This window comes from Epinephelus lanceolatus, chromosome 16 (assembly GCF_041903045.1).
Source record: "Epinephelus lanceolatus isolate andai-2023 chromosome 16, ASM4190304v1, whole genome shotgun sequence".
In the NCBI taxonomy this organism is placed as follows: Eukaryota; Metazoa; Chordata; class Actinopteri; order Perciformes; family Serranidae; genus Epinephelus; species Epinephelus lanceolatus.
Genome location: NC_135749.1, coordinates 25106935 through 25128897, shown reverse-complemented (window position 1 = coordinate 25128897; position 21963 = coordinate 25106935). Strand labels below are relative to the sequence as shown.

At 40.6% G+C, this 21963-nt stretch overlaps 1 protein-coding gene across 2 annotated transcripts; it reads left to right on the top strand.

Annotated features, from left to right (window-relative positions):
- The first annotated feature begins 1300 nt into the window (after positions 1 to 1300).
- csnk2b (casein kinase 2, beta polypeptide) lies at positions 1301 to 13072 on the top strand. 2 transcript variants are annotated; one of them, XM_033637389.2, is made up of 7 exons: positions 1301 to 1437; positions 2042 to 2123; positions 2837 to 2939; positions 3667 to 3782; positions 5858 to 5933; positions 7558 to 7747; positions 10144 to 13072. In XM_033637389.2, the coding sequence occupies exons 2-7, from the start codon at positions 2052 to 2054 to the stop codon at positions 10232 to 10234; spliced, it is 648 nt and encodes a 215-aa protein (XP_033493280.1). In that variant the 5' UTR covers positions 1301 to 1437; positions 2042 to 2051; the 3' UTR covers positions 10235 to 13072. The 2 variants fall into 2 exon arrangements, with proteins under 2 accessions (XP_033493280.1, XP_078031816.1); XM_078175690.1 differs by having other exon boundaries at positions 1333 to 1376.
- Positions 13073 to 21963: the final 8891 nt, after the last annotated feature.

Sequence of the window (21963 nt, the reverse complement as noted above, 5' to 3'; positions counted from 1 at the left end):
TTAATGCTTAATTTCATCAAAATGCGACCTGGATGACACTGCTGTTATTTTTTCAACTTTTTGTGTTTTATATTTTCAGTTTGCTTTAAATGTCCAGCGTGTATGATTGCAGAACCGAAACTTTTCTGGTGTGCTAAGCGTCGCAAAAACATTAATGGCACTATCTAGAGCCAGTGTTTGGTTTGTCCATAGACTGTGGAACAACATGGCACACTCTGTGGAAGATGAACTGCTCCGTGTGTAGATATAAACAGTTCATTCTAAGGTAATGAATGCACAGCAATCCTTTTTTTCAGGTGATTAGAAACTAATGAAAACAAAGTTATGATTATAATAAAACATTTCTACCGATAGATGCCCCTAAATCCTGCACACTGGACCTTTGAGCTAAATTACTGACCGCAATACTATACATTTGTGAACTAGTAAATGTGCTTTCTAGCTCTTTAGTAGGAAGCCCATGAGTTCATTTCAGTTTCTTTGAGATTTTGTTTCACAGTCAACATTTAGTCATCTTTCATAGTGCATTCATTTCAGTCTGTTTATGTTGGAGGCACAGTATATCAGATTTTAGAGTGGGCTGCCAAGCAGAAAATGTATTCCTGATGCTGTCAGAAAATCAGACCCATAAGTCTGTAACCAATACGCAAACCGGTGCACTGTGAAAACTGTGAATTTAGTGCATTGTTTTTCAAACAAACCAGTGGCGGCCCTCAGAAACATGTGGCCCCAGAACATGACATGAAATGCATGCATTATATTTTTATCATTTGCAGTTTGTGTCAATGCTTACTCAGTACCTACTTACTCAAACTGCACTACTCAAAGGCGTGCAATAGATGTGTGTACAGGATAGACCAACATAATAAAAGGACAATATAGACAATCCATATGACAAAATGATTCATAGAATGTGAACATATATGAAAAATGGATGCAAGCAGCTCAAGCCTGAGCCACACAGCCTCCTGCACACCCTGTAACCTGGAAACAGATTACACAAACACATAAAAACAAAACTGAAGGACATCATTCACACAGACAAGAGAATAAAACAAAGAGAGAGGAGAGGGGGCTTATGTAACAGTAAGTACAAATAGTACAAAGGGTTATTTAGGCTCTTTTTAATTTGGAAAAATAACTCCAAACTTGATGAAGTTTGTTAAAAAAAGAAGAGATAACGGATGGAAATACAGGTTCTTCCTTTTTGCAAAACAAACCAATGAAAGTGCGCTTTTAAAGAATGTGTAATACTCAATGTCACCAGTGGGCGGCAGCAGTGCGCCATCGGCGCTGTCCGCCGCCTCCGAGTCTCGGGAGGAAGAGGAAGAACGTAGAGGGTGAACTGGGAGGTGGTGTCCATCTTATTTACACCGGTGAGCTTGCTAAATTTTTGAGCTGTCGGATTTTTTAAGAAGTCTAAAAGTTGAAAGCCGGGTAAGTGGACCCACTCGCTCACATAACTGTATCGAGACGTTTAAACGCAGAGGCGGAGGGAGCTCAAAAAAGAGCTCATCTTTGTCCCGAGGCCTGTTTTCTAACGATGCGCCATATTGAATTTCAGTTTGGGTCCCAGCAGCTAGCGGGGTTTAGCTTAGCGAGCTAACGTCGGCTACATTAACCGCTTATGTGTCTTATGACAACACCAGACATTCAAGGTTAGGCTTATCACGAATTATATGTTTTTGACGGATTCAAGATAAAAGGTTGTACTGCAACGACTACTTTGAAAATTTAACAGTATTAACAAGATAACGCCGGCTAAGTTAGCTTGTTAGCTTAGCCTTCATCAGATTTGGGCAGTATTGCTTCATCCAGCCAAGTTATTCTTGTCATGACAGAGTATTACATTTTCACATCACTGCTTTTGGACCAAATCTAGCATTGTGGACATACTGGGGAAGAATCTGACCAGTTAAAGATATGTATTTGACACTGGAAGTTGTTACTATTATACTTAATATATTACAATTAGTGTGAGTTCAATGATATTTGACCAATATCTGGATCACAGCTGAGTATTTTAACCTCTGTTTTACAGGTCTTCAGAGATGAGCAGTTCAGAGGAAGTGTCATGGATCTCCTGGTTCTGTGGACTGAGGGGGAATGAGTTTTTCTGTGAGGTGTGTTGCCTTGTTCTCTATCTGATATGTCTGTGTATATACACATTGTTGCCATCCATGTAGTGACAAATCAGAACTAAATGTAAAACAAAAGCTGGACTCGTTAATTGAAACGATAACTGTGTGGGCTGAGTAAAGCTTATTGTACTGTGTTTTGATGACACAGCCAGATCTAGCCCTGAGCTACCACTGTATAATATGCATTGTGTGCTGTATTAATATCTTCAGGCATTTCACTCCAAGATCCCTTCATTTAACGTGTTACCAGAAGAATTTGAATGATAAAACATACTTACTTGGTGTCAGGAAATGTTGTCAGTCTATAAGCTGGGGAAAATGGCGTTAAGTGACTGCAAGGTAACAAAAAAAACAAGATTACTCAGGTTTTGAAACGTCACTTCCGTCAAAGTTAATACAAACCATGTACATTTAAATTTTGTGTGAGCCAAGTGAAGAAGCAGTCAGCTACATCCTCAAATTCACATGCTCTGTATTGACTCTTACAAACCTCTTTTCCTTATTAAATAGGCTCACAATTTTTCAAGTTTAGCTTAAAACAATACCCCTCTGCCCAGGTGTTCTCACATTTGAAAGGGAACTTGAATGATTATAGCGACTAAAACGCCTAAAACCTGAACCTATCCTGTCAGTTATATGCCATGCTAACTTGTTTCCTAATAATCAGTTTTCTGATCTGATTTCTTCAACTAAAGGTGGATGAAGACTACATCCAGGACAAGTTCAACTTGACGGGGCTCAATGAGCAGGTTCCCCACTACCGCCAGGCCCTAGACATGATCCTGGACCTTGAACCAGGTCTGTATAAATATTCATACCTCCACATTCTTTAATCTAGTTAAGCACAGTGGGAACAGTCAATAATTGTCTAGATGGGAGAGAGAACCATCAGGAGAGCAGGAGAAACCTTAAACAGTTTTAAAATCTAAATGCTGACACCAAATGTTCATCTTCATTTACCAGTAGAGTAGTAGTAAGAGTAAAGGAGTGTCAGGTGTTTCATTTAGAAGGCTATCATCATTTATCTTGACTGTAACGTACACTGCACTTTTAATCTGTCATGCTGAGCACTGTTACACGTCATTTATTAAATAAAAAGAACATTTGATCTTGGCATTATTTTGTTTTGAGGTTATTTTTCCTGCTCAGCTGCTGTTCAGGTTTCCTCTCTCCTTGTCAGATAATTACACATTAACACCCAGCAGTGCAGGCCGTTTTATACTTGTCACATTGTACATTTTCACAGAATCTGTGAAACCATGTGAGTTATTTTAACTTCTCCTCAGGCTCCCTCAGAATTGCTGTTGTCTTTATGCCCTTTCCAAGATTAGAAAATGTTTTGAAAACTGTTGTGTCCCTATTCTTTTTTTTTTTGTCTAATCTAAGAGGAGCACTCTCTCTCTGTTGTATTTTTGGTATTCCCTGTCCTTTTTGAAAATGTTTCTCAGCACAGTTTTGCATCTCTGTGAATCATCAAAAAGAAATGTGGACACCAACAGTGTTCTCTGCTCCCTTCTTTCTTCAGATGAGGAGCTGGAGGACAATCCCAACCAGAGCGACCTGATCGAGCAGGCAGCCGAGATGCTGTACGGCCTCATCCATGCACGCTACATCCTCACTAATCGAGGCATCGCACAGATGGTAGGCGTCAGCTGCATCAGCAAACTCCACTACCCCTGTCTACATTAGGGAAGCTGTTTTTCCATTACTTTCTTCTCGACGGGGTGGAAAATTACTTACACCGTGTGAGATGAAATCTGTCAGCTTCAAACACTGCTGCTGCTAAAAGGGGGTGATGATGCTTGATTTTTGTGGGACGAATAGGAAAATGGATAAACATTGGTCAGGCATGATTACAGAGGTTGTATACTGAAGCAAATTGCTGTCACTCACAGTTTCTAAAGCTGGGTTTACGCTCGATGCAAGGGGCAACAACAGTTCTGTCATAGATACTTACAACATAAGTTTGGATTTATAGCTCAGTGTCAGATTCCACCTTCTGATGGCACCATCAGAACAATAGAAGGATCAATCACAGAGGGTGGGAAATTAGCACCAGACAAATGCTGGAAAATATGAAGGTGGCTGGTAGATGTTTGCATTATAAAGGGCTAATTTATTACCTGATAGTACATGATCAAGCGGTGTCATGCTTTAATTACATTCCTGACAGTATTTGCTTTTACATTCTTAAACTCAGATCTTGTTAATTCTGGTTCGGGCCATGTGGTCCTAACTCAGAAACAGGTCTGATTTTTTTCATGTGACTTCCCATCCATGTGTCGATCCCACCATTCCTGGCTCTGACTCCACAACCACACACACCTCTGTACAGAAGTAGCAGCCATTGCATCACAAAAAGCCATAATCAAAGCTCAACTGTCTTTCTCCTCATCATCTGCTCACAAATTCGCTGCAAATCTAAACAGTGCAAAACTCAGTAAACATGAGTGGCCCTCATGTTTACTTAGACGACAGCGTGTCACGTCTCTGATTTTGTTCTTTTGTGCATGCAGGTCAGTTCGTAGTTGTGATCAGCTCTTATGGAATCGGATATTAGCCACATATAAAAAAGAATGTGAACAGCCAGACTAAAAAAGTGGCATCTGAACAATAAATCAAAGCACAAAGGCTTGTAGTGTGAATTTAGCCACAGAGTAACGCTAGAAATTTTTGTCTTGGCTCATCACAGAATAGGCAAATGCAATTGAGAAGTAAATACACAATGTAGAGCAGCAATTAATATTAATTGATCGACAGGACATAAAACTATTTTTGATTGATTCATCGTTTCCATCGCCCAGGAACTGGCAACTGTCGATATATTCATGCAGGTGAATTCCTAAGATATTATAGACCCAATCGGGTGCATATCTAAGAGGAGAGAGACGGGTCTAAGAGGAGAGAGACGAGACTAAGGTCTTTTTTATAGATTCAATAAACCCGGTAATTCAAATTGCCATTAAAAATGCCATTCTACTACTAAAAACATTTTTCATGTGAGATACAACAAACTGTTCTTACCCATTTTACTATATATAATGTTTAAATGTTCTATATTTATTTTTAATTGTATTTTATTATCAGTTATTTTGTTGTTGTGGTTGTCTCTTTAGTCCATAAGGGTCCACCAATCAAAAGAATTAAGAGTTTTTTTAATGAAATTCATCCAAGTTGTGAATATTGTTGAGCTCACTATTCATCTGTCTTCTGATCTGTCTCCAACTTGGTGGCGCTGTTGCTCAACTTTCTTTTTTTTCTTTTGTTTTTTCACCTTGCTTTTGCTCTTCTAATCTGATCCTAAGTCAGCCTATTCACAGCGCTAGTAACACACACAGGGTTTATGCATTTCTTCTTGGATCCACATGGGTATTATACAAGATGATAAACATGATGATAAACCTGGGACCTGCAGTAATAGAATGGGACTCAACGCAGACATGATTGACCATAATATAACGTGGATCCAAATCCGTACCATCCTGATTGGGTCTTGGGTCCAAGGGTCCCGGTAGACCTGTGAGGCCCTCCATTCTGTAGTTGGAGGAGATATATATGTATAATATTGTATTTACTTTTTTATTATCTTTACTGTAATCTCACAAATGTTAAACTTTTTTCCTGGCACATTTTTTCAGGTGTAAATTTTAAGGATTGCCTGCCACCTATCAGTATTTTTAGTAGACTATAATAATATCCTGTTTTATATCTTGCAGTTGGAGAAGTATCAACAGGGAGATTTCGGCTATTGCCCTCGGGTCTATTGTGAGAATCAGCCCATGCTTCCTATCGGTAAGTAAAAACATTCATATTCAAACGACTTCCTACAAGACAGGGTAAAGCAGCACAATGTGGTCGGCAAGTATGAAAATGTTGTGGCTTCCATGACGGTAATTAACACTTGTAACCATAGGTGTCTATTTGTTCACCATTGGAAATATACACAAACTTTGGTTTTGCATCAAGTTTGTTGCTCCGGAGGATCAAAGAGTGTTATTTAGGAATGTAATGACTGCTGTCTCACAGAGACGTCGTTGTGAGTGATGTGTTGTTTTTGTGAATGTTAAAGGGCACAGTCAGTTTTCTTTCTGTAGATTTTTAGAGCCACCAACCCCTTCTGTCCGTGACAAATCTCGCAGTGCAATTCAAACCATAAATTTGCATTGACGTGATGATAAAATTGATGCAGAGTAGTGTTGCAGGGTATACTGGTACCAACGGTAGACCGCGGTACTTAAACACCACAGTACATATGATACCATAATGTTGGAGTACCGTAGTACTACGGTACCTCACGGTACCACTACTGTGGGATAAGTTCAAAGTCCAATCACAAGAGGGTGAGTGTCTGTGCGCGGTCCAATAACGGCGTGCGCGGTCCAATAACGGCGCACGCTGGCTACCTGGCACTCAGTATGCCGCTGCAGTGGTTTGTTTTCCAGTGACATTTCAGGTATTAGCTGAGCTACTTTAAGTAGCTGAGTATCTTTAAGCAGTGAAAGTTGTTATTTTTTTTATTTTTACTTGTAGGCTCGTTTTGTTTATATATGCTAGTGATTTGTTTTCCACAGAGCTCTATGATGCAAGCATTTTACTGCATTTGCGATTAAAAATAGTTTTGTGCGAGCAACAGAAATCATTCAGGAGCACGCTGTGCGAGTACAGATTTCAACTAGCAGCAGAAACGAAAGGCAAATCCTGCCGGTTGTGGGTTGAACGGGGGTCACAGACAGGAATACGGCAGAGCCATAGAGCTCCGCGGCGCAAGATAACGGCTTACCAGCCACCGAGAAGCCCAGCTCCCGGTCCAATAATTTCCTCTTCGTTGGTGTCATGACTGCCCAGAAATACCTGAACAACCGAGCCATGGCGGCACACAGGTATGTGACGTGTCAGAGGGGAAACAAGCCGTTCACATTTCTCTCTTTGTGGCAGGTAATGGTCCACAAACCTCACCGCACTTTAGGGACTGTTCTTAACTTGTCAGGGGAGGAGGGTGGCTGGTTGATTTTTATTTTATTTATTTATTTTATTTCAATCCCCCCTATGTTAATCACTTATTGATGCTGTTTTTGAAGTATGAATAAGTCAGTAAGTAATTTATTCCATTGAAATATCATTGATGTATTATAGAAAAGTGATTTATCTTTTTATAAACGACAAAAGGCACATCTGCCTCATTTTTGCTGTGGTATCGTGATACTATTCAGAACTGTGATACTGTCACTGGTATCGTACCGTGGGTCCCAATTTTGGTACCGTGACAACACTAATGCAGAGTGAAAACACCAACAAGCAGCATGGATATTTTTGTACTCTACGAGCAGCATCCCCGTGCTGTGATAAGATTTGCCTATATCTGATATCTAAACCACTTTGTTCCTCTACTGTCCTTCCTCATCCTCTTTATCCATAGGCCTGTCAGACATCCCAGGAGAGGCCATGGTGAAGCTTTACTGTCCTAAATGTATGGACGTCTACACACCCAAGTCCTCCAGGCACCACCACACAGATGGAGCCTATTTTGGCACTGGCTTTCCTCACATGCTCTTCATGGTTCACCCTGAGTACAGGCCCAAGAGGCCCGCCAACCAGTTTGTCCCAAGGTGAGTACGACAGATCAAACTTGAAGGTGTGCTCCTGTAGAAATGTGATGCACTGCAGCAGTAATTTATCTGCACTCTGACCAGTCAATGTGTGCTTTAGAGGACACTGTCTTACTGTTCACACCATTAGAAACACACTTGAAGCGCACATCATTAGAAAGAGTCCACCAATCACAGCATCTATACTAATATGGAACAAATACTATACGACAACAGGAAAATCCCTCATTTATAATGTTGCTCATGCTCAAAAATAAGTTATTTTAAAGTTGAACATAATAATCGCCTTGATGACTTAAGTCAGTAAAATGCAGCCGTACACTATAGGCTGATGAATCTATTCTGATGAGCGATAGTTATGCTAATATGAAATGAGACCAGATCATCAAACTGTCTGGTGCATTTCTTTTAATTGTAATATTGTAGTTGAGTCACAATCGGCACTTTCTGTTTTGCGTTTTATGCTTGCAAGTTACATTTGTTTTGTCTACAGGTCATCAGGAAGTTCCAAAAATGTCCATCAAAAATGCCAACAGTGGTTGTACTGAAATGCTTGTTCTGTCAGACCAACACTCCGAGCTGGACCGAGACAATGTTTATCTTTTTTTGCTTGGAAAAAAAAAGTTTATTAATTTAAGGGGTTTAACGGAGGGGTTAGGGTTAGGGTTAGGGGGCAGAAAATACCTTTTTTAATGTGCCTTGAAAAATTTAAACATTCAACAGTGGCTCAAATACTAAAAATAAATAGCACAAATATCACTAATATAACTCCCCATCAGAAGAATTGCAGCCAGCACTCATTAACAGGGCGGGCAGAACGGACTGACTAGAATAATTTTTCTTTTGTTATTTCTTCTTTTGCCTGCCTCAGGGACTGCAGATGGAAACTAGCTAAAAAGCTATAATCTGGTGTATCTTTACTCTGTTGAGTCCAATGTTCTCTGTACATGGTCCCTGATGTTAAAAAAAAAAAAATGCACACGTGATGGCACGTGGCTCAAGCACTTAAATCATATGTTTTAATTTGGTATTATCCACAATATAAGTTACAGTATTATGTAGGAATGTAACAATATCGATGCAGTAGTCAACAATCAAATATTATCGACCCATATTGAAAACATTGATGTGTATCATCATCTTAAAGATTGCCTCTATTCTGAATTTGCCACGGTACGTCTGTGTCACCATTTCTGTCCAAGTGCTCCTCCTTACTAAACATTCAAACATTGCTAGCAGCCTACTGCCACACACACACAATGGGAAGCAGTCAGGAAAAAGACATGAAGGATATTTACTGGTATCATCTTACATCGGTCGGAGGCCCCTAAATTTTATCAAATCAAAATCATATCATGCAAGACTTGTGATTCTGTATAGTTTTGTATCGTGATGAAACTTGTGATTTACACCCCTGGTATTATGCAAGTTTGGTCGCATGTACGTAGTGATAAAAACATTCGTTATTACTTTGGCACAGTCAGAATCTGCAGTGGGAGGCTGCCTGAACGCTGTGGGGAGAGGGACTTGACTTGTGTTTTTGTCTCGTTCTGTTAGTCGACACATTCAGATGATGTTGTTGTAAATGAAATGTTTGAAGTGCTTCGTACAAACTGAGCTTGACTAACTCAGCCAGCTAGGCTAAGCAGAGTAGCATGCTGCAGCTGATAGACAGAGGCTAGTGCACTTCCAAAACTGCACTCCATTATTTATATCTCATAAGTGTGAGAAGTACACATAAGTAGCACAGTTTGATGGTTGGGTCACAAGGCATACGGAATGTCCTGTACCAACCATTTCAGGATGAGTACACATACCAGTACACTCCACAGTTGATATTAGATTATGGCTTTACTGGACTAATTGTTTCAGCTGTAGAGAACTCACTGCACATGGTGCCACAAATTAACTTGAGCATGTGTCGTAAATGAACATCTAACATTTAATGTGGCAGTGATCACATGCTTTTCTTCAGTTAAACCCCAGTCTTGGTCTCAGGCTGATAATAAAACTAAAAATGTCATTAGATTTCTGATCACTTTAGGTAATTTTATTCCTCACATCCTTTTCATGAGTCCTATTTCACTGTGTTGTGATGTCTGTACAGGCACATCACACGAGGAGACAGACAAGGTGGGGTGATGGAAAACAGCAAGAGCTTAAGATGTTACGAGTACATCCCTGCTCTCTCCCTGAAAGCAAACACATCACTGTTCACAGCGTACTCAGTCTCATTTAGTTCAGTTTGCTTGTTTATGTTGCATCTCGCTTATTTTATTTGAAGTTAATATTTGTAGCTTCTGAGTGACTCATGTCCTTTTTAGCTATGTTTTGTAATCAACCTGAAAAGTGGCCAGAAGAAATGCTCACACACGTTTGTTACGTACTCTCTCCAGGCTGTATGGGTTCAAGATCCACCCCATGGCCTACCAGCTGCAGCTGCAAGCCGCCTCCAGCTTCAAGAGCCCTGTCAAGGCCATCCGCTAGAGCGTCCTGGACAAAGCAGGTGGAAGAGCAAGATTTGTAGAGAAGACAGGAAAGAGTTATCATCAGAAGGGGAGGAGTCACCTGCATTTTACAAAGCTTTTCAGGTGCCCCCTCCCCACCCTGAAGACTGTATTATTTTGGTTTAGATTAGGGTAAATGAAAAAGTGTAAAGATTTTTGAGTGTGAGCGAGACATAAAAAAACGCACAGCTATGATCTTAATCACAAACACACACACACACACACACATGCACTCATACATACAGAAATACATAGATGCATCCACACAGTTGGGATTCCATGCACGTACCTTACCAAACTCATCAGTGCCAAAAACAGGAGGGTGAGGTAAGAGGAAGCTGAACAATACAGGGGCCTCATGCTGCTGCTGCTGCTGTTCACGAGCATGCTGATGAGAACATTATGTAATCAGTTACAGGGAACTTTTCCCCGTAGAAAAGGTTTTTATGTTCAGGGCTGGTAGGCAGAAAGCTGAAGAAAGTGCAAAAGCAGAGTCGGCTTTCATCTCTGGCTCTGCGTCTGTTCTGTATTTGGCACAGTTTGGTAAAGGGTGGTGGTAAACCCTCCATCATTGGAAGCCTCCTCTCCCTATTAGCCCCCCAGTGCATGTACACTCAGGCTGGCACTCGCAGAGACAGTTTGGTTGGTGGGTGTTTTATTTGTTTGTTTGTTTTTTTGTATCACTGATTTGTAAGAATTTGGTTACCAGTTTGTCTGACGTTTGTGGTGTTATTGCACAAAGCTTTCTGTTAAATTTGCCTTAAGATTCAGAGAACACACCCAGGTTGTTTTTATTTTTTTTCAAGGCACAAGCAACATTAGTTTCTTTTTTGTTTCCTTTCCACTGTTAGAGGAGGTAACGTAGAAATAGATTAAACTAACATGAATTTACGAATCGTTCAGACAATTGTAATCAGCCTGTGTCGTTTCTCCAGCTGTCTGTGCGTGTGTCAAACAACTGTCTGTATTGGTACCGAAGTGAAAATATAACCTGTGCTACTTTTCTGAGATGTGTCCCCTCCTGCAGCAGCAGGCTTAGCTGCATTTGTATTGTCAACCCCCTTCCCTCGTAGCTTCATCTTCCGTCAAAAAAAAAATTAGTTCGAAATTTTGGGAAATTCACGTATTTGCTTTCTTGCAAAGAGAGGATGGGAAAACTGGCACCTCTCTGTGGTAACGTGAAGCTACTGTTAGCGGACAGTTAGCTTCACTTAGCATAAAGATCGGAAATGGGAAAACAGTTAGCCTGGCAAGGTAGGGCTCCCAAGAACGCGGCTCAGCCTTGCTTCCAGTTTTGACCAGAGACCACCATTGTAAAAGAGATGTCTGTAAATCTGTTGACAGGACACCTCAAACTGCCAACAAGGTCAGTTATGACTGTCTATTGTGAATTTTTGATCCAAGATGGTATTTTATTTGTTAAACTTCTTCGAGTAAAGAAAAATAATTTAAACCTGGGACGTCAGCAGAATGTTAAGTCTGTGAGACGAGCAGGAACTCGGGGCGGGGCGAGTTCCAGAAACACTACCGCATACCATCGAAGCTAGACACATTTTTGGTGTATGGCTTGGTTAGCAACTCTCATCAGACTAAATAGACACAATCTTGGGGTCCAGTATCCAGATCTAATAATACATCCACAGCCTAGCTCTGTTCAAGGGTATCAAAATTCTTCATTTTTTCATTTTTCAGTAGGATAAACTAGTGGCCTAATTTTCATTTAGCATTGACCACGGAGGAAAATCAAATTTTAATGAGCTGTTGGGAGAAGTGCGCCATTGGGGTTAGGTTTAGGTTAAGGAAAAAGATCATGGTTTGGGTTAAAATTAAGAGATTTCTGCCAGAAAGGGCGAGTCGACCTCCATTTGGAGGCAATTAAACACAGAGTATTGTTTTAATTAATGAGCTTTATAGCTGTTAGAAGCTTAAGCTCCTTAATTAACACACGATATCTTCTTTCTTCAGTCTTTACAACAAACAAAGTGTAAAAAGGTCAGTTAAAGGGTGCAAGAATCCTAAAACATGTCAGTTAAGTAGCATTTTTGTACTTCTAGTTCCCTCGTCATAAAGTCTATGGGTTTTTGGTTAGATGCTTTAAATAAGGTCTGTGGTTAACACAAGCTCAAGAGACTTTCACGTTTAATTCTACGACATAATATAGGTCAGTAAACACCCTCTGGTGAATTTTGACGTTTAAGTCATAGCTTTTTGGCAACGGCATTTAGGCTCCAAAAGTCATAAAAGTGGTGTTCATTTATTTTGCTGAACAAAACTTGTAAATCATTTTCTGTGTTCTTGAAAAATTCCATAGGCTTTTTGTCAAGGAACCAGAGCGATGTTAACTTCAGGGTTGTCCTACAAAGAAAAGGAAGTCATCCGTGCAGCACTCTGTTGACCTTTTCTAGTCTGGGTTATGTGCCGGTTAGCAGTTGCTTGGAAACTGGTAGTGACTTACTGTCAGGGAAGTTTGCCTTCAGGGCTTTTTGCCAGAAAGCCGTTTCTTGGTTAGGTTTACAAAAAAGATAATGGTTTGAGTTAGAAAGCCCTTAAGGCTAACTGGTCCCTGCTAAGAGATAGTCTGACCCGTGATGGAAATGCAAAATAAAAACAAAGTTCATATTCATTTCTGAGCTTTAGAGGTGTTGGTAGGTGAATTTTATTACCTTTGGACAGAGCCAGACTCGCTGTTTTTCCATTTCCAGTTTTTATGCTAAGCTAACGGCCTGCTGGTCGTACCTTTATATTTAATGTACAGATATGAGAGTGGTGTCAATCTTGTCATCAAACTCGCTGCTACAAATCGAATAATTCCCCAAAATGTCTAACTACCCCTGTAAAGATCGAGGAGGAGACCCGGAGAAAGAGGAATTTAGACAATCTGAATCCTTCAGCTCACTCCACCACTGCACTGATTCCACTGGTGTCTCTTCACAGCACAGTCTCATTATTTATGTTCAGGTTTAGAGACAGACTGACCACCAGCCGCTTATTTTTTTTTGTTTGTTTCTGAAGCGGCGGGGCTGACACTCAGCTGCCCTCCCCTCGCTCTCTCCCCTCTTTACGTTTGTGTGACTGGAATAGATTGTTTTTGGATATCATGATACGAGAGAAGCGGTATTTATGTGTCCAGATTTTAACTAATGTTCGTCTGTGTTGTTGTTGTCTTTCTGCTACTGTGGAAGGGTGAGCAGGATTCAGAATTCTCAATAAACTTCTATTTTCTTTTCATACTCTTTTGTCCTTTGGGTTCTGTGTGACTGCAGTTCTGCCCTCCTGCCACATAGTGTCAGTAGAGAGCCAAGAATTTTAAAAAGCTTTATTTTTCCACCTTAAGACATTTCTGTGGCCCTGCCTGAAGCAGCTGGATTTAAATCCTAAATATAGTATATTGTAACATGGGAGGACTATGAGACACACAACTGTACCTGCATTCTCAGTGTTTCTGTTTGTTTTGGAGCTTGTAGGGAGATTTCCTGTGGTGACAGAAGGAATGGTGGTTGCTGGAGTCTGGGCGTGGTTGCTGCAGTGTCATTTCACATGACTCTGAGTAACAGCTTTGGTTAGAAAACACACACAAACAAATAAACACCATCTAGCTGCAATGACAAGAGCATAAGATCTCAGTCAGGCTTTTGTAAATCTTTCTAATTATGTTTTGGCTGTCCTTTAGCTTTGTGATGCATAACAACAGACAGAATGGAAATTACAAATCAGCAAAAACATCTATAATTTGAAAATATGCTGCTCCTGTATCCAGTTTAAACCATAGAAACACATGGCTGTTTACATATGACTCATAAAAAGTGTTTTTCCCCTCTGCACGGCAGTTGTCTTTGGCAAAAATGACTGGCAGGACTGAGCAGTTTTCATGTGGCTGAGCCTTGTCAGTTTTTCCAGAGGGAGAGGAGGACGAGGTTCCTTCATGACTCAGGATAACCTCAAACCACAGCCCGGGACCTGCCCCTCGTCTCCTCCTTTTCTTTCGGCAGCTTCTTTTAACTGCGAAGAGGAATCCCCCATTTTTGTAGTTGTTGAGAGTCTCCACACTTTGTACGAGAGCAGAGCACCTTTTTCAAATAGTCTGCTGAATAATAAAAGGTGTCTGGGCTGGAAGCAAAACCACACATGTGGCAAGAAACCAGCCCTGTTGGCAAAGTTATGATCTTGTGAGTTCAGCTACTCAGACTGCAGTCATGTGAAATGTTCAGCCTCTGCTTTGCCACACCCAGAAGCCATATTTCTCCATTTTCCTCTCAGATTTTTTTCTTTTGGGATGCCTCTCTACAACAGATACTCTAAAGGAAATATGCCAGCAACAGAGACTGAGACCACATGTAAAAACATGCTCCAGAAAAACACGTATTGTTGGTAGAAAATATGCGTTTTTAGTGGCTTTGCTGTCCACATGTGATGTTTCAGTCTGAGCTGAGGTCGGCAAGAGTGTTGCAAACTCTGGTGGAGATTCATTAACGCTCCAACTTGACAAGCCAAGTTGCGGCTGATGGATTGCAGCCTGTTGGGTTACTTTGCCTCCTGCAGCGGCAACTATTATCCCTGTCTTGGAAGGTCTCATGTTCGGTTGTCTCACAACACTGAAGCAAAATCGATTTAATGTGGCTTTTTTTTTTACCCTGATCAACAGAGAAGACATTTTAAACACAAAGTGATCTAAATTAATGATGTATCAAATATATGTTTGTGCAGGTATTCACCCCCTCTTAGTCAGTATATAGCAGAGATGTGAGTTCCAGTCACGTGATTTGGACTGGATTCAGACTCAAGCCTCAAATTTGATGACTTATGACTCAACTTGACAAATCACATAAAGGATTTGCAACTCAACTTGGACCTTAACACCAAAAAAAGTATGCTATTTTAAATGAGTGCCACAAATAAATTAATTCCCATTCATTTCCTGAACTAACAATAATACTATTCTTTCCTACCAATCTGACACTTAGGCACTCCCTACATATACGAATATTTTTGTAAACGGATGTTTTCCATAACGTTTTGGTCTCTTGTCCACACCCAAACAGAGTTTTAGGTCACTAAAACAGAGATTTTTAAAAACACCCTCTAAAGTGCAGGTTACCATGTGTCTGTGTGGGCGTGAAAACGGAGCATTTGGTAAGTAATTATGTAATTTCCTCAATTCATGCATACCAATTGTTGTTTTGTTTGATAAGTATCCACCAAAAACAACAATGATAGACTACCCGGTTGCTAACGTTTTGTTCACACTGCTTGGTCTAGTGACTACTTTACACTTAAACTATTGCTGCACCACTTCACGTACAAATGGAGGTGTCTGCTGCACCCAATGTTTTCGCTCCACCTCAGCATCTGTGGTTTAAGGTCCATCAGGAATGATGTTAGGGACGGGCCCAATTCGAGTGAGTCCAGATTGAGATTGTTGTCATTGAGGAATGAAGGAAAATGTTAGCATGTCCAGAGCATCATTTTTATGTTTGAGTAAGCTCCTTCATCCTTAAATTGTCTGGGAATCAGCAGTGCTGAGATCTCCAGTAGGTGTTTTGAAAAAGATAGTGTTAGCCTGTACACTTTACTACCTTTGTGATGAGAGGAGACTGCGGAAGACGTCTTACGCCGACAAGTAAGTGTTTGGAGGCATTTTTGAAATGTAGGGGACAATATCAGTTTCCAAAAGTATTTGTAAATGTGTAGACAGGCCACTAATTCCCCAGATACACCTTAGCATCTAGTCAAGTCGCTGGAGAGAACCATGAAGAACTAACGTTACATCACTGAGAGCCAGCTGGAAAAAATGATGCCAAAGATAGTTTTGTTAGCTTACAAAAACTATACGGTGGTAAACGAAAAAAGGAATTGCAGTATGCAAGATGCGCAGATCGGAAATTACAAAGACGCAAAAATTTCCAACTTCGTTCGATATTTGGAGATGCACAAAAACGGTAAGTTGAGGCTAATATTAACATAGTGAGCTAATGGGTAGCTAGTGTTATTACCAGGCCCCCAGGAAGGAAGCCATTGTGCACCAAAAGACCTTTTCCCTTAGACATACATTGTATTAGATGAAAGTCTCTGGAAAGTCTAGAAGAGCCGCAATATTAAATAATTTTATCCCCATTTAAGTTAGCGGTGAGCTAAACCAGGAGTTAGCCGTTTGGCTGGTGGAAATTCTGCTCGGCTCACAAAAGTCTCTCATGCACCTGCTCCATGGGCACAACGATGCAAAAGATCTGGGTAATCTTATAAGCAGGAGGTTGAACGTTTTTGAGCAACTTTCATAGGAATGAATGGAACCCCACCTCCAACGCCACATCCAGTTCTCTTTACACATGCATAGTTATGACTCTTGTTAAGATGGCATTGTTTTGGTGAAGAGCGCATTACAGCTTGTTTGGGAATTCAAACTCAAAGTTTTGGACTTGCAAAACAATAACCTGGTCCCACCTCTTGTATTTCGTATACACACCTTTGGCAGCAATTACAGCCTCGTAATGTGTTGATATGTATTCTCCATTCGTGTTTGCAAAACTGCTCCAGCTATGTTGATTTGCATTGGGATCATGAGTGTACAGCTACAACGTCTCCATTGGGTCGTTTTCACTCCAGGACATGCACGTTGTTGTTTTTAAGGCTGTTCCTGTATAACTTTGGCTTCATGCTTCAGCTCATTGTCTTGCTGGAAAATATAACTTTTCCCATGTGGCACGTTTCTTGCAGACTGCAACATGTTTTTCTCCAGAACTTCCTTGTATTTCTCTGCATTTATTTTATCCTCACAAGCTTTCCACGTTCTGTTTCAGAGAATCATCCCCACAGCATGATGCTGCCAACACCATGCTTCATGCTGGTGGAGTTTCCCACGTGCATTCTGTCAACTCAAGGCCAGATGTCATGGGACATTTTAGCCATTCAAGCAGCGTGGCTCCAGAAATGGGAATGTCAGTCTGTTAGTTGGTTGTTCCACAACTTTGGTCTACACTGGAATATCTGAACAACTATTAAAAGGATTACTGTGAAATTCGATGAAGACATTCATGATCTCCAGAGGACGAATTTCTCTAGCTTTGGTGATCCCTGACTTTTCCTCTAGTGCTACCATGACGTTGGCATATGGTTTTCATAGAAATATCCCATCAACTGGTGGATGGATTGCAGTGGAATTCAGTTTGGACATTCATGATCCCCAGAGGATGAATTCTAGAGTTTGGTGATCCTCTGAACATTTTCAAATTGTCCAGTACTTTAGTTTATGACCAAATACCTGCTAAATTAATGACTAGAGTCGCCAGGATATTATCTTTGCCTCTTTCCATAAAGCACCAGTCCAACTGTAGCTGTATGCATAGTTTATCCAATCTCAGCTTCTGAAGCTTCAGAGGAGTCATTGGTCTCCTGGTGGCTGGACTGACTCATCTCTTAAAGGGATACTTTGCAGATTTTAAACCAGCATTGAGTCATATGAATATGGGTAGTATGTGTAAATGAACTGTGGTAAACTTCCCTCCATCTTGCCAGCACCCAGATTTCACATCACCTGGCTGGTTTTTGCTGGCTCAAGGGCTGCTGCTCGAACTACAAATTGTACTTCCGCACTTTCTATGTCCACCTTAACCAAGGACATGAAAAAGCCCACTTTACACCACCTGTACAAGGTGGGAATATCGCATTGTTATGCCACCTCGCCATTCTGTATAAGAGGTATGAATATAGAATGGGGGTACAGATTTGTCTCTCCTCTGAGCTAAGAACAGAGGTAGTAACAGCGCCACAATGATAGCTGTATAAACAGGACAGCCAACAGGATGGGATCATGGGCTGCACTGGTGCTACTTTTTGAAAATGTGTCATGCGTGCAACCTACCACAGGAGATTTAAAAAGTAGCTGTTAGCAGCTAACTGAAAGAGAACAACAAGCAGCCGAAAACATCCACAAATTGAGAAAACAATGAGGTCCAGGAGCTCCTTACCTTCCGAGCAGAAAACCAGATCGGCCGACGTATAACAGGAACTGTAAATGATTATTATTGCAATGTTATGCTGTTGTTATTGTTAATAAAGCACTGCCGATGCACACGTCAAATCACACTACAGGGTGAGGCTGTGGTGTTATGCGTCATGCCTGCCGTGCCTCTTTTGATTCCACGATGCCGGTATGCTGTCTAAAATCACATATGGAAGCACCAGGATGCTGCCGTTGTTTGGCTCCGTGTGCAAAAATGCAAAGGTGGAGCATAGAGCTAAAGAGTATAAAAGCAGATCGAGAAAGAGAGCCACCCCGCTCCCTCTCTCTTTCTCTCTCAATCACAAACCAAACTCAAATAGTTTCTGTTACTGCGTTGCCTATTTCTCACTTAAAATGATTTCAGAATCATATCTTAGCTTAGCTGTTTAACTGTAATGCAATATCGTTTATTACCAGCCGGCTGCCGTATTATTTTCAGATGGGCAACTTGCTGGTCATGTAGGTACCAATTTCAAAATATTTGTGTCTCTCTACTGCAGAGACAAACCAGTTTTATCAATTGATCATCTTTCCAGCAGAGACATACTTCTTTAATTTAAAACACTTTGCATAGATCTGCCTCCACTCTGACATTTACAGGCCATTATCTGTGCATCAGTTTGTAAAACAATATATGAATGCTTCCACTTTTCACAGTCACCATGTTAACATTTAAACTTCTCTACTTGTGTTCCTCCTCGTCTTCTTCCCCACAGCTTGGGTTTTCAAATTAACTTTAGCTGTCATTGCAGTGACTGATGGAATCAGGATTAGTTTGGCTGGCTTTTCCCACACGCCCTCTTTCCAAGTGACATGAGTTGAGAAACTCTTGAGGATCTGTGGGCAAAACAATAGAGGCATTTCACTGGGCCCAAACAGCCTCCCTCTCAGCAAAGTATTTCAAAACCATGACTCTGAAGATCTCATTTCATAACTGTTCCCCCCCTCCAGCTAGAAACCAAATCATGCCCCTTTTTAAAGTCACATGCAGAGATAATCATTAAACTACAAACATGTCCACCCCCGAAAAAACGTCTGTCTTTTTGTGACTGATGTCGGCAAACAAACCGTGAAAATGTTAGTAATTGTTTCACCCCAGGACTCCACTCGTCAGTCATTCACTAAATGCTTTTGTCATCTCTCTCTAAGGATGTTTGCAAACACTCTTGAGACACAGAGAGACACAGAAAAATGCTTGGGGACAAACTCTGGGCAAGACTGGACTTGCTTGTGTGAATAAATCAACTCATCCAAAGTCATCTGCTTGAAATGAAGTGAGGCCATTTCTTCACCACGTCTGATTTGTCAAGCTCAGAATGGGAGGAAGGACCTGCAGAAACCTCCCTTCCTGAGTTTGGTCTTGATGAAAACACAAGAGAGTCTGTTTTAACTTGGACTTCCGTCAACAAAGTGATACTGACCTTACATGTCGAGCCATTTAAACACATTGTTATCCACAAAACATACAGTGTCTGGACTAGTGACAGTCTGTCATTTCTTCATGCTAAATTCATGTTAAACTCTGTTTACTACTTTGGGCCGAACCACGCTTGAGACAATCTTGTCTTTATGTTACCTTTGAGATTCCTTGTGCCTTACTTCTCCTTTTAAAGCAAACTAGGACACGTGGTTTTATGAGAAAATAATTAAGACAAATAGACACAATTACAGACAGTAATAGTAACAGTAGTAGTGCAGAACTCGCCCACACTAACTGCAGTTGCAAAGGCACACATTTTCTCTGCAACTACAAATCTCTTCTCCACATTCATTATTAGCTTTACACAGATAATACTGACTGCATTATACTCTGTGTTATTATGTTAATATACTGTGGCTTCAGTCGCAGGGAACCCTTCATCCATCCCGTGTTTACAGCCTCAAGGAAAACCTGCAGCTGATTTTAATTAAATCTGAGAGTCAGCAAAACCAAGCCAGCAAAAAAATCAAGAGTTATTTCTTATTATTACTTCCAGTACTCACACATACTTGTTTGTCAGGTAGAGTAAAATACTACTCTGAATATCAGGAGTGTGCATAAGAGCAGGCAGCGTGTAATTTATGGGTAACCTCGTAGCAGTTTCGATGTGTTCTGTAGTGTTTATTTTATAATATTAGTGAGATGGTAATGGTGCTTTAGCCGACATTCACAGTGCACATTAACAGGAAATACAAAGGAGAGGTCCACCAAGACGTCAAGGTGTTGCTATTTTCTTTAAATTTTCTTTTCTTTCCGCTAAACTAAATTAAACTTAGAGTCAAATGAAACAATCCTGACTAGATAGAGGCGGACAGTACTGTATGATATGACCTTATGGGTGTCCCTCTTGCTGCTGGGTACCAACGCGATAGCCTACGTTTGCCTTACTGTGTCTTAAGTAGACAGTTCAGCTAGAAACACACTACTGATCCAGAGACTGGATGAAATACTGGATGTACCATAACGCCACCCATTGGTTTGTAGACCGCTGTTTTGAAACCTTGAGTTGTGTATGTTGTTTTATGAGAGCCAGAAGTGACCATATTTGGATGAGAGGGTGGAGCCATGGAGGAGTGAGGGGTGGATTTGAGTCAGCCAAGCAACCCCGTCCTTAAATATGCATGACTTATATAAAAATTCACCCCTGTATAGCTATCGTGAATGTTGAAATAAGCCATAGAGACCAAAACCTTTTTTTGTACCAGGCTGTAAACATGTTTATTTCTGCTGTAAAGTTGGGCATTTTAACTCTGGGGGTTTATGGGGATTGACTCACTTCTGGAACCAGCCTCAAGTGGCCATCAGAGGAACTGCAGCTTTTGGCACTTCGGCGTTGGCTTCATTTTTCAGCACCAGAGGTTGCTGCTTGTGCTGAACAGACACCAGTTGACGTTTGCCCAGCAGCTCTGGAAGAAATGGACTCTTGACCAATAATGTAAGGTAAAGAGAAGAGCAAAAGGGCGAGGCAGTCCACTGTGTCAGAGCAAACTTGACTTTTTAATAAATCAACGCCTTTAAAACTGCATGCACACATACACACTTTTACATTTTTTTTTAATGTTTAACCTGTTGACTTAGGGCAGGGAATTTTGAACCAGGATAGCCGACTGTGTTTGGTCTGTTAACTGAGTCAACAAGAAGTGCAGTAGGGGTTTAACTCCACCAGGAAAACAAACAATAACGATCTTAAGTTAGTCAATTATCGTAGTAGTTGCCCCTTTAAAATCAGAGGTGGAAGAGATACCTTTTGTTCAAGTGAACATGCCCGTGAAAGTCCTGCATTCAAACCACCACTTAAGTAAAAGTACAGAAGTGTTATCAGCCCCAACTGCTGCCTTTTTTTTTTTTTTTTTTACAAAGGTCACAAGTCAGTCAGGCTGGTTTGATAGGCAACAACTGATTGTATCTAATAAGCTTATCATATGTGTTGCAAGTTAAATTTTAATCTAATCTAGCTTTAAAATGCATACAGTGGAGTAAAAGGAACAATAATTGCTTTTGTAATAAGTAGAAGTATAAAGTACACAACTTGAATGCAGGTACTTAGTGGCTTTCCACCTCTGATTAAAGTGGTAAAAGACCATAATGAGGTCAGCAAACTCAGCATCACTTCTCACTGTTACAGTAAATATGTTGTTTCTCAAGTTTCTGTTCCTCTTTTATCAATTTTGTTATCATTTTTGTTTTATTGTCATTGTCATTGGTCACAGTTTCTTTTTATATGTTACTGCTG

Coding starts and splice junctions, on each gene's coding strand:
- csnk2b (XM_033637389.2), top strand. CDS start 2,052: ATGAGCAGTTCAGAGGAAGTGTCATGGATCTCCTGGTTCTGTGGACTG. Junction 2,124..2,836: donor GGAATGAGTTTTTCTGTGAG/GTGTGTTGCCTT, acceptor CTTCAACTAAAG/GTGGATGAAGACTACATCCA. Junction 3,783..5,857: donor ATCGAGGCATCGCACAGATG/GTAGGCGTCAGC, acceptor TATATCTTGCAG/TTGGAGAAGTATCAACAGGG.